The following is a 16,778-nucleotide window of genomic DNA, read 5'->3' as shown; positions in this document are numbered from 1 at the left end:
CAATGAGATATCACTTAACCCCAGTGAGAATGGCCTTTATCAAAAAATCTCCAAACAATAAATGCTGGCGTGGATGCGGAGTGAGAGGAACACTCCTACACTGCTGGTAGGACTGCAAACTAGTTCAACCTCTGTGGAAAGCAATATGGAGATACCTTAAAGCGATACAAGTAAATCTACCATTTGATCCAGCAATCCCATTGCTGGGCATCTACCCAAATGATCCAATGACACTCTACAAAAAAGACACCTGCACTCGAATGTTTATAGCAGCACAATTCATAATTGCAAGGCTGTGGAAACAGCCCAAGTGCCCATCAATCCAAGAATGGATTAATAAAATGTGGTATATGTATACCATGTGGTACTATTCAGCTCTAAGAAACAACGGTGATATAGCACATCTTATATTTTCCTGGTTAGAGCTGGAACCCATACTACTAAGTGAAGTATCCCAAGAATGGAAAAACAAGCACCAGATATATTCTCCAGCAAACTGGTATTAACTGAGTAGCACCTAAGTGGACACATAGGTGCTACAGTAATAGGGTATTGGGCAGGTGGGAGGGGGGAGGGGCGGGTATATACATACATAATGAGTGAGATGTGCACCATCTGGGGGATGGTCATGATGGAGACTCAGACTTTTGGGGGGAGGGGGGGAAATGGGCATTTATTCAAACCTTAAAATCTGTACCCCCATAATATGCCGAAATAAAAAAAAACAAAAAAAACCGCAGAAATGAAGTCTGACTAATTTAATTAAAAAAGAAGGATTTTCTTGGAAGAATATTGGGAAAGCTCAAAGCACACAGAATTGAAGGGAGAGCGGAAGAACCACGCTTTAGGGAGGGCTAGATCTGAGGCAGTTGTGAGGCCTTCAGCAGGTAGAGCTGAGTCTTCCTGTCTGGAACATGGCACAGTGTGACTCAGGTACGAGTTGCCTTTCATCTCTGCATGCCTTTATCAAATTCCCAAATTCCTAGTATAATGGCCACCTTTGGAGAAGCCATCCAGGGCTAGGAGACAGAAGTGAATGGCACAAATTTGTGACTGCTACAGACTCTTATCATTTCTCATCCCCCGCCGTAGCCTTCTCTGGGCCTCCTTGTAGCTCTCCAATCTATGGTCCACACTGCCACCACTTCCTATTTCTAAGACACATATTGCTCAATGTATCTCCTTACTTAAAATCTTTCAATAGCTGTTTATTACCCCAGATAAACGACACGCTTCCTCTCAGGGACTTCGTTTTTGAATCTGGATACTGTCTACCTCTCCAGTCTCGCCTCTTGCTACCCTCCCCTGACTCTCACATTCCAAGCATGCTGCAGTGACAGTGTCTCCAATTCCCCTAAATAAGCCATGCCTTGTTGCATTCTGATGTTTTCATCTGTGCTTCTCCCTCTTTCTCAAAAGTCCATTTCCGCTTCTCATCACTTGGTTAACTCACACTTACCTTTCCAGGCTCAGTCTAGGTATTAGCTCAAGATCTCTCCCAGTCTCTTTTCAGTCTGGGTTAAGTGCGTTTCCTCTTTGCTCCCAAAGCATCCTGAACTCCTCTATAATATAAGCATCACCCTCCCTTGCAATCAACCCTTTCCTTGTCTCTCTTCCTGGCTAAACCGTGAGCTCCCCTTAAGGGCCAGGATTACATCTGATTTATGTTTGGTTCCTGTCACCTAAGATGGTATCTGACATGTCCTAAGTGTTCAGCAAATATATTGAAATAAACAAATACTAATTTTGAATGCCTAACATGCAAAGCACTGTGGGGGCATGAATTTGTATACAGTTCACATTGCCACTTCTAAGGAGCTTACTGCCTGGGAGGCAGACTAGCTCTGCACATAAGAAAAGTACAAGTATTGCTGTGAGCTAGGCTGACACCACAGCACATAAGAAAAGTACAAGTATTGCTGTGAGCTAGGCTGACACCACAGCACTCTAGCCCAGGCAACAGAGTGAGACTCTGTCTCAAAAAAAGAGAAAAGTACAAGTAGAACAACAAGATATTATATAATTACATGCACAAAAAACAATGCCTGTAGGCACTACAGTTTGGGGTTGGATTAATTTGGAAAGTCTTATCTTTAGGGGAAACAAGAATAGTAATAAAATAAAGAACTTTCAAATGGTTGCAGAGGTTAGGGACATAGTTTTATATATGAGGAATAAATGCTCACTGTGTTTCAGAAATAGGGTGAAAACATTCGCTTAGGTAGAGGTTAATTAAGAGGTGATTGAAAAATCAGAGTGTGTGTGTGGGGGAAGTCATAGGTTAGAAAAATAAATTGGAGATTATAGCAGATTTTGTTTAAGTATATCTTTGTCCTTTTCATTCTCTGTCTCCAACATAGAACCCCTCTGCATTCTAGATTGCCTGTTCATCACAAATTCCCAGTGTCTCCTCCAGAATCCAGCAAAGAATCATTAAGATATTTTCAAAATGGAAAGTTTCCATGCCAAGAAATTTCACCTTCCTCTCTGAAGTATGATTTCCTGATATCCTTAAAGGTATTGTACACCAAATCTTTACATTTTTATTTTAAATGCAGTTTTAGTGTTTGTGTGATTTGTTTCCTAGCCTGGCCTGCAGACTAGCAACACAAGACTTGTACATCCCAAACCGCTGGCTCATTTTTATTTTAGTTTTATTTTAGTTTCAGTATATATACAAACTGGACTTATGATTTCAGAAAAACTAAAGGTGAGAAACAGGTGGGACATGTATTAGTGTGTTTCCCTGAAATTTCCCTTTCAGGGTTTAGTTCAGTCTAGGCATAAACTCTAGTCAACCATCTTTAGGGTTTCTCTCTAGACCATCAAACTAGGTATAAACCCTAAACAATCACCTAGTAACACTATCAATATTAACACAGACATTTCACCTAAACCTGTGGGCTTCACAGGAACTTGGGCTGATTCAGGGTCATATCCAAGTTCTACTTAATTGTCAAGGCCCCTATAGTGTGATCTCATCTACCTAGCTACTTTTATTTCTTACTACTTAACAACAACAGCAAATGACCTTCCAGTTAGGTGACTTCACACACCATCCTGCAAGGCCCAGTTAAAGTTCCACATTCTTTAGGAAACATCTTCAAGACTCACTCACCTCTTTTTTCTCTGAATGGAGATTTCTACACCATCAGATAGTATCTTCCATTTCTAATTGTCCACATCAAAAAGTATTGCAGTCCCTACCTCAACATATACACACACTTTCCCTAGCTTCTCAGACCTAAACTATGGGTAAGCCTGGTTATATTGAGAGAAGTAAATTAAAAGATGGCTACTCCTCCAACTTTCTCCCACTATTGACACATATGAATTCATTTTATTTCAGGTCTTCATGTAGGTAAATGTCATTATTATCATGGAATTTGAATGTCATTTTAAAATCATTAAGTTAATCCTTTCTATTTTGCAGATGAGGAAATTAAGACCCCCAAGAGATGAAGTGACTTATTTAATGTAAAAGTATGTGTTTGTCATTACTGTTTCACATTTAATAATCACTTTCTCCCTCTTCCCCTCATTTGCCAAATAAACTTAATTTCTTGAGGGCAAGGATCATCATGTCTTGCACATTTTCTACATCTACAATAGCACCTATCAGTCTTCTCTTCTTTCCCATACAGGATCAAGAATGGGGCTGGGCATACAGTGTGTGCTAAGGAAAGAATGCTTGGATTGAATTGAACCCTGCAGAACTTGGACTCTTCAGAGACACCGATTTTGGTCTTGGGTGAATACTTGCCTCAAGTTGGACAATTAGCAGTGAACAGCAATGGGCTCAAAGAGATATACCAAGTGTGTAGTCTTGTTTGCCCAACTAAGTTATAAATACCACGTTGTACTAACTTTTGTGTAACCCACAGCACTTTGAACAGTACTTGTTATAGATTAGACCTTCGTTAAATCCATTTTAATTGATTGACTGTCCCCAGATCAAAAACCAGATCCTGGTCTGTGTCTCATGCAGCGACAAGAATAGCTTTGCTAAAAAGATGGACACTGTTGGACTGAAGAAGCACTTTTCATGTAGTTCTTTGCCTTAAATCGTCCTTGAAGAAGAGTATCTGGGATCCTGTGCTGCCTTTTAGAAACTGGACATTTTGAAAAGTGCTACAATAAAGATTATACTGTATTATTAATTATTAGATAATTTAAGGCAATAGGACACATCAAAAGGGCAAAAACTTTGAGATGTTTAGTTAGGACGAATTTTGGTCTAGCCACAATGGGTCACCCGCTCCCTTTGGGACCATTTTTAAGATCTCTGGCCTGAGTTAATGGCGCAGCTGGTGGACAGCAACAGATGGAAGCTAGCCATCCTTGGATGGGATTCGATCCTGGATTTGAGATTATTTGCACCATGTTATAGCCAGTTGATCCACCAACTCTTGAAATAGAAATAGCTTGAAAAGTAGAAATAGCTCTTGAAAAGTAGAAATAGCTTGGCTATTTCTACTTTTCTTATTTTGGTCCTTATTCTGCTATCCTCATTTTTAAAGGAGAGATGTTAGTTAAGGTAGTTGCACAATTCTTGTTAATTTGAGCTAATTTAACCACCAAAGGAACTATCTCCAAGGAGGAAGCAGGCTAGTTATTTTAATCATTAACTCATTTTTACTGATGGGCATCTTATACTATGTTCAGGCAGTAAATGGGTTTAAAAAGAATCAGTCAGGGAATCCCAAATACTTTATTATTAAATATTGTCACTTCTTCCCCTTCCCCTCTTTTCTCCAAAGGGAACCAGTATTGGGGTGAGGGTTGGAAAAGCAAGTGAAAGAAAAGCAGAGTACAAAAATATTTGCCACTGATTATTATTTTTATTGCCCTAGTTCTAGGAAGAAAAACCTTTAGATGTGGTTAGGAAGAAGAGAAAGTCAGTAATCCAAGCAAGGTCAATAAGAATTGGAAATTTAGATGTGAAGTTCCATTAACCATATTCTTTCTGATAGATCCATTGGCTAGGCATTGGCCAATCACTGGCAAAGGCCATATGGAGGAAGAGTAGGCAGGTAGGCATTCAAAATAGGAGGCGGCAGTGTTTAAAGGTAATGAGGGTCTAGCTTAAGAGGTCTACTAGAGCACCTCCTTGTGTGGTCTAAAATCCGTGTTTTAGAAGAAACCAGCTTGTCAGATGTCATTATATCTCCTAGAAGTTCTGCTTGTTTAACTCTTCAAATCAAAGTGTTGCCCAGGTTAGAGTGAGTGCCATGGCGTCAGCCTAGCTCACAGCAACCTCAAACTCCTGGGCTCAAGCAATCCTCCTGCCTCAGCCTCCCGAGTAGCTGGGACTACAGGCATGCGCCACCATGCCCGGCTAATTTTTTTTTTGTATATATATTAGTTGGCCAATTAATTTGTTTCTATTTATAGTAGAGACGGGGTCTCGCTCTTGCTCAGGGTGGTTTTGAACTCCTGACCTTGAGCAATCCGCCCGCCTCGGCCTCCCAGAGTGCTAGGATTACAGGCGTGAGCCACCGTGCCCGGCCGGAAATCAAAGTTTTGATTTCCCCCGGCATGCAGGCAGGATAATGAGTTCTAGTCTTCACTACGTATTCAATTCATGATCACCTAAATTGGGCTCTTCTAAGTTAAGCTCCCAAACTTCGTTGAGGGAGATTGAGAACTTGCAGAAGGCCAGGCCTCCAAGTCAGAAAATGCAACTGGATGTTCTGCCTTTTTCAGGTTTCAAGATGCCCAATCAGAGACTTCCAAATATAGCCCATTTAAACCTGGAAAAGGAATAATAGTTGCTGATATTGATGAGGTAAGAAAGAGCAGCAGCAGATGTTCATGTGTAATCTTTCTTTGGAGTGGCCAGAGTATTTACAAGTTGGCCTTCACAAACTTGCTATTGAAAGCAAAAGAGGGTAAAGATTTATATAGAGAACAAGGTTAATTTGTGTCATTTTATGAAAGAGAAACAGAGGCATAGAAAAAAGAAGAGACAAGGACACATTAGCAACAAATTAGGGCACAAAACCCAGGAACCAGAGCCTATTTTGGGGAGTAGGAGAGTGCTAAACCTTGACTTACCTAGACTTCACAGCTACATCTTGTAGCAAAACTCCATTGGGTATCTTGGTTGCTTTAATATGTTTATCACATTCAAGTGAATTTTCCAGGCCAACTTTTATTTAATCAGCCGGAGATAGTGCAATTCAACATGACAAACTAAAAACATATTCCATCCAATTTGGACAATCTTGTGGGTTTAGTCAACTGCTGAAGAATAATTTGGAACAGAGATGCAATACCTCAGAAAAATTCAGGAGTAAAAACATTTTACCCAGGGACTTTCCTCTAAGATTAACATTTTTAAAAACCTATTTTTTTTAAAAAAAGACTTCACACCTCTCACCCAAATAAAATTTTCCTAGACTTCTATGATTCTAATTGTGTCATACATTTCATATTGGTGAAGCAGGGGTTTTTTGTAAATTTGTTTTGAACAAATGGATTTTCCAAATGTAGTAAAAATTAAACGATCGCTTTTTGGGATATATCCTGTATTTCATCCCACCATCCCTAAAGGAATGTATGAAGTACTCTGCTATTTTTTCTGCCCTCTCCTTCTCCAATCCCCAAGAATCGCCAACTTCTGGAATTTTCCTCCTGGAGCACAGAAGTGCCTCCTCTCATCCTGCAGTTCTGTCCCATTCTTACTGTTTCTCTATTCTCCTTTGGCGTTCTTACTTTATTCACCTTTCAGTGCATGTTCCCTTTCTTCTGCACCCCATCTTACCATACCACCTCCTTATGGGGTGTGGCAATGTTTAGAGTGCGGATCCTAATACAGGATTATGCATCCTTCCTTTTGTTCTCATTTCTGATTATGCCAAGCCAAAAGAAGGTAATTCAGAGTTCTGCCTCCTCCTCCTCATGTTCTTGTCCCTTTGATTAAGTCTTAGCTAAGGCAATGCCAGAAAGGAGGCAAGAACACTGGGGCCAGCAGGAGGGGAATGAAAGAGGCTCAGCTCTTCTACCACCAGACATGACACTCAATCTTCCAATATCCAGGACTACCACCAGCAGAAGAATGCAAAGTGGTAGACAGAAGTGTTACCAAAATTCAATTTTTGGGGGGTATCATTTCTGGAAGAACTATATACTGCAGAGACATTCCAAAATGCAAAATGCACTACCACTTCTCCCTTCCTCTGTGAATGCATCTGCTCCCAGCTCAGCTGGCAGAGTTGTGCCTGGGCTCCCCCTTGCACCTACAACCCTCAGGTTATTGCCCTTTTGTAACTTGCTTTTTTCCTTAAAGATTGTCCTCCATGTTGATTTTCACCAATTTCACTCCCATAGATCTGGAAAAGGCAGAAGGGGTGCAATTCCTTTCAGAGATTTGTCCCAGTCTAAACTTTGATGCTGACCTTATCTACGTCACCCTTCAATGGGTTTCCCTGACATTCTATAAGGCTGGTGCACATCATTTTCCATTCACAAGCTTCCCTGTCAGGATGTCTCAGAACCCAGTTCTCCTTGCCGTGGCCCTTGTTCCAGAAACCCAGAGTGCAAAACATGAAGCACAGTGTGCTCCTCACTGAGTGTAAATTAGAGACCAGTTTTTTAGTGAGACTAAGGTGAGGTCAGGAATGGAATACTCTTGAGGACAGATGCAACTTGAAAACACTAATTTTGCTTATTATCTTTAGATTTATGGTGCAGCTGGGCAACAGAAATTTGTTCTAGAGAACTTTCAGCTTTATGCGGTCCGTCCAAATTTGGTAGGTGGAAAGAGCATTCTCCCAAGACCTCTAAGGGCAGGTTTCAGCAGAGGGACAGAGGCCCATTGTGGAGTATCCTGAGCGCCCCCGATGCTCCCAGCTTGTGTGAGTGGGGACACAGAGGCAGAGCCACTTCCAGGACACCTTGCCAGAGGCGGTGCTGAGAGTCAGGTGGGGAGGTGGGAGATGGGAACTGGGAATGAAGCGGTCCCTGCAGCTGATATTTTTCTTTAATTTGAGAAAACATATTTATGATCAGGAAAAAATATTTATAATCCATTTTCTCCCTTTTTTCCCTCCTTTTCTGACCCTCTGCCTTCCTCCTACTGAGAGAAAAGCAAATTTAGTGGGACAGCCCCTTCCCATCCACACCTTAAGTGATATGCTGTCTTTCGTGACTGCTTTTCCTCTTTCAGGATGTGCTTATGAATGTGTTCATGGGTTTGTGCCTGTGGAGAAACGGTGGAGGGCGGGAAAAGGTGCATAATGGAGGGAGGGTGTTGCATTGGCCTGTCCTCCACTGCTGAAGAACTAACTCTCAGCAAAGAGATTTGATGTCTTGCTGTTTCCCCTCTGCCTCAGCGAGAGCTGTAGAGGGAAGGCCAGTTAGGTTTAGCCACATGGAAACTTCTGTTTGCCCCACTGCATTGGGCCTTGTGTTACCTTTTCCGGAAGAATTAAGTCATCATGCTCCTTTCATTGGAGAAAGCTTTCCAATGCAGTTGCCCAGGCCCTTAGTCTATTTGCAAGGGAATGCACTGAAGACAGAAATGGACAGAGAACTTCAGCCAGTTTCTGATTAATGAATTTTGAAGTGGGTTTGTCCAGCCCCTGCCCAGCCTCTGTCCTTACCCCACAGAGAAAAAAGATCAACCAACTGATTTGTTAATCTTCTCTTGACCTAATCTCTTTGTCTCTCTGGAAACCTTTCTGTCTGCTCAGTCCCAGTACTATGAGCCTTTGAAGCCCACCGCGGTGCAGAAATTCCTGGCTCAAAAAAGGAAAACCACAAGCTTCAGGTTAAAAGTAGCAGAGTATGATCAGGATAAAACTTCACTGATTATGACCAACAACCCCATTCCATGCCCAATCACCGAGGAAGAAAAGGACAATGCACCAAAATACTTTCCAAAGGAGTTACTGCTCAAGGTAATGGGGCCTGGGGAAGTTTCCTGGAACCCCAAACACGAACCCTGAGGAATTAGTTAGGAGTTAGTTTGGAGAAGTGAGCTAACTTGACATGGAGCATTCCATGCTTGGGAAACTCCATCTTCCTTCTTATTCTTGGCCATATGCTTCACAAAACAGAATCTAGAGAGCCTGGGACATACTCAGAATCAGAATTCTACAAGCTTGAGTCATGAAACTTATGTGCAGTGAGAAAATGGGGTCTTGATTGGAAAGTGCTCCTCTTTGGCTGAAGATATTTAGTTTATAACTAACAATGGGTTAACTGGCCACTGGCTTTCTCCTTGAGAAGAAAGTAGCAAAAGATGAATCAGCAAATGAGGAGTAAGGAACAGAAATAAATATCTAAATGGAAAAGGAGTCAAGGGTTGTGGTTTACACACATTGCTTTTGGGTATCAGGAGAGGAGAACAGGGAATTTACTATCCCAGAAGCCAGACATTTGAAACTCTGTTATAGACTAAACAAATTCAAATCCATTCACTAAACAACTGCTAAACATACAGGAAGTTAAAAGCCAGAATATAAAGATGTCCTGTATGTAATATACAGGATAGTTTCTATCTTGAAGGAACTTGGAGTCTACTAGGAGAGACAGATTAATAAATGAGATGTATAAAAGTAATTATAATATAGCAGGATATATGAATAATAGAATACATAAGATATAGAAGTAATATAATAAAGAATAGTATCTCTGTCGGGGAAAAGGAATGATCAGGGAGGTGACCTGTGACAAAAGAATAGGAGAATATTCCAATCAGAGGGAAGTGCAAAGGCATGAAGACATGAGAAAGTGCAGTGCATTCAGGAAGATGTAAGAAAGTAAATGGCAGGAGATAAAAGGCCATAATCAAATTTACATTTTAGGAAGACCATTTTGGAAATTGAAGAAATGTGCATTAGTAGTGGAAGAGGCAAAACCCAGAAAGATTAGTTATGATATTAGTCATAATATGATAATAGTCAAGGTGAGAGATACTGAAGATTTGAACTAAATTATAGCAGAGAAGTGAAGAAAATTGATATAAGGGATATTTGAGAATCGAAATCTAAAATAGATGTTGGCAGCCCTGAGAGAGGGTCTAATCTTACAAGAACAAATTAAATGAGATAAATAAAAGTGCAAACAAAAGAATCTAATAGCAATTTGATGGTGGGCGTGGGATTACCCAAGACAGACCCTTATAACAATAAAATGTAATGAATTTGGAATTAATGTTTCCTTAGTTGCTAAATGATGGCAGTGAGGTATTCCTCTCCAAGTGGAAGATAAAATGCTAATATTCAATGTTGTATTCTGACAAAGGAGTTAATGAATAACTTGCCTGGGGTCTGTGGGTGTGAAAGTTTGTGCCTTTTGAAGATAGCTCAGTGGTCATTTCTCATGGTAGTGGACCAAATATACACTGAGAAAAGGACAAATTTCAGGCCAGGATTGCCCTGCTTATGGTAGAGAAGGAAATACAAGGCTATTGTGTAACCTGGGTGCAAAAAGAGCTTTCTTCCAACAGCTAGCACTTTGTGAACCCTTCAGGTCAGATGCAGAACCTAATCATGTTCATGAGCAAATTGTGGTACCAGTAAATTGTATTAATGGACAGAATTAAGGCTCTGATTGTCGAAGACTGGCACTATGGTAATTTTCTGGGCCTATCAGAACGAGTTCAAGAAGATTGAAACGCCCAATATCTATAATGGCTCTTTAATATTCATGCTGCATCCCCTCCTTCCGTTGCTGGACAAATGTGACACTCTTTTGTAAACACAGGATCATATACAAGAAAAGCATTCTTTGCTATGCCCAGGCACATATATAAGGTGAGTATGAGTTCCAGTAGGCAAATTGTGGAACATGTCAGATGTGTCTATTTCAGTGATTATTATACTCACACCCCCTTCTAAGTGAAACTGACCCTAACACAGTCTCCTGAAGATGGGAATGTCCTTAGAGATTCTATTTTGTGCAACATGATCTTGTCTCTATGCCTAGCTGGGACTAGAGGAGGATACCAGACCCAGTGAAGCAAAATTCATAGGATAGTTAGTGACCTCTGGTGTAGATTGGTACCCCCCAAACCAAAACAGACAAAAAAACAAATCTTAAAAAAAAACCAAAAAACCAACCTACCACAACCAAAATACCTGAGCTAATCAGATTATTGTTTCCAGGCATCTGAACTGGGAAATGAAAAGACTGAGGCAATGGGATTGAAAGCTGAAAGGACATATAGGGTGAGGCCTTGAAAGAATCAAACCATGAGGAAGAAGGGTGACATAGGGGCCATAAAAATGTGTTGAAGGTACAGGGAAGTAGAAATAAAGAAGCAGAAATTATAGGTAGAAAAATACATATGTGTATATACATATATAGAGAGAAAAGGTAAGGAGTGAACAAGAGAAGCAGCAAGCAGGCAGGAAGAAAGTAGGAGAAACATATTAGTGATATACTAGAGTTAAGATGGTGGGCCTTAACTAGTGCTGTCTTGGATTCTGAATAACTTTTCAGTTCCTGCTTTTTTGCTGTGAAGTCCAGCTCTGCTAGATTTCTGCTCTTTAATGGCTGGATAGTTAACCATGTCTTAGTTCCTAGGCACTTGTGCTGTTACCATAAAACACCTACTAGTTGAGATAACTTGAATGGATTTCTGCTCCTTAAAACTAGAAGAGCTTGCAGAGAATGAGTTCAGAGTTTAAAAGGCATGGTTCAGTAGCAGCATTAAAGACAAAAGGACTTTAAAATTCTGATAGAAAAATCTCAATATGTTAATTAATTAGCTTAGTCATTCCTTCATTCATTCAACAAATATCTGTTGAGCACCTACTTATATTCCAGGCACTGTTAGGGCTGTTAGGGATACACTAGTTACTAAGCCAAAGTCTTTGCTCTAGTGAAGTTTAATTCTAATGAGGCAGACAGATCATAAGCAAGGAAACAATCACACAAGATAATGTATAACGCGATAAGTTCCACGACAAAGCAGGATAAGGGGATGAAATGTGATGGGTGTGAGTAGCAATTTTAGACAGTGTAGTTATGGAAAGCTCTCAGAAGTGGTGATAACATTTTTTAATAGACACTTTAATAGGGTCAGGGGATGTGCATGCAATTACTACATCTAGCATATTGTTTTCATTTCAGAGTGACACACATTAGGAAGAATATAAATTGTAACTTTCTCAAATGAGATAAATCAGGAAAATAAGGGAACTCAAAGTCATGTTACATGAATAAAAGTTCAAGATATTGGCAATGTTTAGCCTGGAAGAGACAGAGCTTAGGAGGAATATGATGGATTTCTTCAAAATTTTTAAGGACTTTGTGGAAGAAGGACTAGATTTGTTCTGTTTGGGCTATAGGGTAAAAGTTACAGGGAGATAGCTATTGACTGTTCAAAGATGAAATAGATTGGATTTTTTTTTTTTTTTTGGTATAGAAAGATTAACCATTTGATAGACTGTGGAGAAGATGTGTCAGATGAACAGTCATTAACAGACTGGATGACTTTTAAGATTCTTTCCAAAAGTCTTTAATCCTATGACCTTTAGTAATAATGAAGTTATTACCTCACAAAACATCCCATTTCATGACCTTTTCGTTGCAGACAGAGACTGGAATATGAATGAGGCAGGCTACTCCAAGAAAGGAATGTAGAATCTCATGGATCTATTTCCCAATTTATTGCCAAATATTTGATTTTCCAAGAAAGCCACTAACTGAATCCTTCCCCAAAGTGGGAACATCTTCCATTCACTTTCAAGGGGCAGGAGGCAAGTTTAATCAATTACTTAGGAAGCTGACCGATCTTTGGACAAGTCATCTGGCAATAAAACAAATTAAGTAGTATTCTACTCTGAGAGCTGCTTCCTCTGATTCTAGTTTCTGAGTTCTCACTCCCCTTTCTGACAGGTTTTGTTGCCTCATTTTAGGGGAACTGAAACTTTACCCAAGAACTTAAGTCAGCCTTTAAATCCCAAGGGACTCAGCTCTCTTCCTCATTCTTTTCCCCTCTGCTACAGGAAAGTTGTCATCAGCCCAAACCCACCGAGAACCTCTGCCTGCCCCTGATGCCTCAGAAGAAAAAGTTAAGATCTGGGCTAAAACCTATCTTCCCTCTGACACAGTTGAAAGATTCTACATCTAAACGGGAACAATGGTTTAGGTGAAGTCCTGGCTCTTCTTGTTCTCATTTTCTTTTCTATCTTTTCCTTATTCATGTTACTGTCTCTTTTCAATACAACCTAACAACATGCTCTGTGGTTGTAGGGAACATGTACAACTGTATAACGATAAGACACAGCTTCCCTATGTGACCCTCAACCTCATTTACACTCTAATGAAAGAGAAACCGTAATGCAAAAATAAGGTTTTCCACTGACAAGGATTTTAAGAGTGAAGAGAAATATTGAAACATCTGTGCTTTGAGAAAACAGAAAAAAATGTACACTCAATGCAAGTTAGGGACTATAGCACATGAACATGTGCTATGAGAACACAAAGACAAATAGGTTTTATTTGAAACTAGTTATAGGAGCAGCCTATATCTAGTTTAGGGAGGAGATTCTGGAATTCCTTCAGAGCTTTACAGTGCTAAGTTCAGAAGCATCTCTTCCCACTGAGCAATACTCCCACTCTGTACTCATCAATAGCCTCTTGTCATTGTTCCTTCTTCTCCTTTAAAATCTCTGAAGATACATAGCCAACTTTAAAGTGACTGGTTCCATTAAACCTCCTGTCCTAAGATCTACCAAATGAATTTTCTTTGTTAAGGTTTTCCACTGACAATGATTTCAAGAGTGAAGGGAAATATTCGAAACAATGTGCTTTGAGGAAACAGAAACAAATGTACCCTCAGCTCAACTTTGCTCCAGTCTGTGAAAGAGATACGAGGAAAGATGGTAAGCTCCTCTCTTCCAAAGCAATGGCTTACTGGACTGAGATGTGGGCTGGAGGTAGAATCTATGGGGATTACAGATGTGGGCAAGTCAGTATCTCTTGTGGTAGTTCTGGGGACTATTTTTCCTTGTAGCATGGAAGCTAATAACTCCTAGAGGCTCTGGTGGTACTAAGCTTTGGATTCTGTTTAAATCCTCAAATTTCAAGAAAGCTCTAGCATAGTGTTTCCCAAACTATATCATCTAACACTTTAATAGTTTTTGCCATATTGATGGATTATTTACTCTATGATTCATTTAGCATTTTTCTTTAAAACAATTTAAAAAATTCTTGTCCTAATTAATACTATATGATGACACCATAATTTTGATATATCACGATTACTACATATTTTTTCTGACACACATAAAATTTGGTATAATTAAATTTTAAAATGTTTATCTGTGTACCACCTAGAACCACCTAGTAGTATGCCTATTATACTTGGAGAAAATTGCTCTGGAATGGGCCAAAGGATAGAGTCTCAGAGGTCCACAAGTTTTTGGGGGGTTAGGGTAGGGCATGGGGTGGAAGGAATTTGGAATAAGGTTGTATGGAAAAGGGTGCAGTGAATATCTTCCTAACATATTGTCATTTAGCAGCATTTATGGGGTACCTACTAAGTGTTAGACATTTATCAAGCATTAATAACAGCACTTTCAATATGTGTGAAAGAGGTAGACCAGATCATAAAGGGCCTTGCATATTATATAAATAAGCATTTGGGTTTTATCCAGTAGGCAGCTGAGATCCACTGAAGGATTTCAGAGCACTGAATACACATTTATGTATTAGATGTATAACTGATGGATCCTTAGAGTTCACCACCTCATGGCTTCTGGACAAGGTCCATTTCTCCTGCCAGGTTTCTCTCCTCAAGCAATTTCTGAGGTTTTCTAAGGTATCCTCACCTGTTCCACAAAGCCATAGTGATCACTTAACACCTTTGCCAGCCTTCCTTAGCCCAAATAGCCACAATTCCAGAGGTGTGAATTGTGCCATATTGTGCCATCCCTTAACTGGCTTCTTCAAGACTCTCTGCTTCTGCCTTACCTATTTGCCACCCCACCCCACCCCACATCTACTACTGCTCCCCTTATACTCTTCATATACTGTATGGCTAAAACCAGCCTGTGGTATTAAACAAAACTTCACAGATCCAGAGGAAAGCTGAAAAGCAGGGAGTGATTTACCTTGCTTTAAAAGGGGCTACACTTAGGCTCATCCACAAGCTCAACCCAGGTTCTCTCATACTTCCCAGAAGGCCTCCAAGACATTACCCATTCTTGGGAATCTCTGGGCTTACCTACCTTGTCTCTGGCTAGGCTCCCAATGCCCCTGGTCCAAGGAAGAGGAAGAGGGTCTCTCCTTTCCCAAAGTCTGCACATTTTTAGTCCCAGAATAAACAAGTGCAAAACATCTATTTCCTTCAAGGGAGACTCCACCTAAAGTCTGGTTTGAACTTTATAAGCCAGATAAGGCAAACATAATAGTTAATAGTATATTTAGTCAAGTTGGAGCTAAATCTTAAATGATACCATATGTAGGATATCAACAGTTCATCTTGAAACCATATTTGGGGGAAAGATTTCTCTAGAATCTAATGTAGGTTAGAATTTCTCTAATTTTGCAAGGGCATAATTCTGTTAAGGATACATTCAATTTCTTTTTCTAAACAGAACACTTAATATCTCAGTCTGCAGCATTTATTAGATTCATGGTGACTCTGCCATTTCTCTCAAGAAAAATGAGCTGATACTTATGTATCTAAAGAGCCCATTATGGTACATTTCCTAACCAAAGGCAATCTGCTGGGAAGTTGTACCAATGTCTCCATGTCAAGCAAATGAAAGAGCTAGCAACTCCCTCTTCCCCAATAATGTTTCATGTTCACCAGGCATCCAAATAAAGATTACATAAAGAACAGTTTGGATGGGGGCCATACAGGTTAGTTAAGAGGCTGTCCAAGAGGCAGATAATAGGACTTGAACTAAGGTGCCAGCAGCAGGGACAGGGGAATAGATTCAGGGGATATTTACAAGGCATGCATAATGTATCCAAAAAGTGGGGAAAGATAGGAGCAAAAAGGTCCCACAAAGGAGTATTCCAAAGAGCAGGCAGAGGTTAATGAGAATCTGGATAAAGTGATGTCACTGAAGCCAAAGGTAGAAAAAATTTCTTAGTCACATTCTCAGACAAGAGAACAGAAAATCAGCATACACTTTGAAAAAAGGCTAAGAGGAACATGAATATACGAGTGAATGCACATTAACTTAAGTGTCAACATGGTTTCAGAAGGGATCATTTGAAAGGGGTGGGATTATACAAGGAAGCCTCTAAACTGGCAGTGTGTTTTAAACTGGGTTTTGATGAAGGGAGTCCAAAATTATAAAGAAGGTGGGGAAAGGTAGTCCGCGGTTCACAATCTGCACGCTTGCTAACAGTAGACTAGGTTTCTGGTCTCTCCAAGTGGGTCTCTTTAAAGCCTCTCATTAAGTACCGTTCTAGTACTTCTGAAAATCCACATTCACCCAGGTGTCCTGTGTTTTATCCTAGTCTCCAAGAAGTTAGAGAGTAAAATGTCGATTTCCAAGGTGACTTGGGAACCACTAACCCTCTCGACGCTCCTGGAAGAGAAGCCCACCAGAACCGTGCCAGGGGAAAGCGCCTTCCGCTATGGAAGGGTCCCGCAGTGGATTATCCAAAATGCCACTGTCATTCAGTGACCACAATCCCTTCAGGCCTCCCGCCTCGCTCTCCGGAGACCGAGGGGCCTGCAGAAGTCGCCGTCCAAATAAAACCACATTCCTGCCGCAGCACGAGTGGATGCAGGGTCGCAAGCAAGGTGGGCCCTGTGAGCACGTGGGGACAGCACCTGGCCCCGCCCCTGCCCGGCTGGG

The 16,778-nt window shown here is 40.5% G+C and overlaps 1 protein-coding gene across 1 annotated transcript; it reads left to right on the top strand.

Moving 5' to 3' along the window:
• Positions 1-2,382: 2,382 nt before the first annotated feature.
• Positions 2,383-16,681, top strand: TSGA13 (testis specific 13). The gene is made up of 8 exons (XM_012782448.3): positions 2,383-2,517; positions 3,645-3,816; positions 5,707-5,788; positions 7,683-7,754; positions 8,697-8,903; positions 12,963-13,105; positions 13,714-13,841; positions 16,435-16,681. Exons 2-8 carry the CDS (start codon positions 3,794-3,796, stop codon positions 16,602-16,604), a joined length of 825 nt encoding a protein of 274 aa, XP_012637902.1. The 5' UTR covers positions 2,383-2,517; positions 3,645-3,793; the 3' UTR covers positions 16,605-16,681.
• Positions 16,682-16,778: the final 97 nt, after the last annotated feature.

Source organism: Microcebus murinus, chromosome 9, assembly GCF_040939455.1.
Source record: "Microcebus murinus isolate Inina chromosome 9, M.murinus_Inina_mat1.0, whole genome shotgun sequence".
NCBI lineage: Eukaryota > Metazoa > Chordata > Mammalia > Primates > Cheirogaleidae > Microcebus > Microcebus murinus.
Note: the sequence above shows the minus strand (reverse complement) of the source record. Positions and strands in the feature narration are given on the sequence as shown.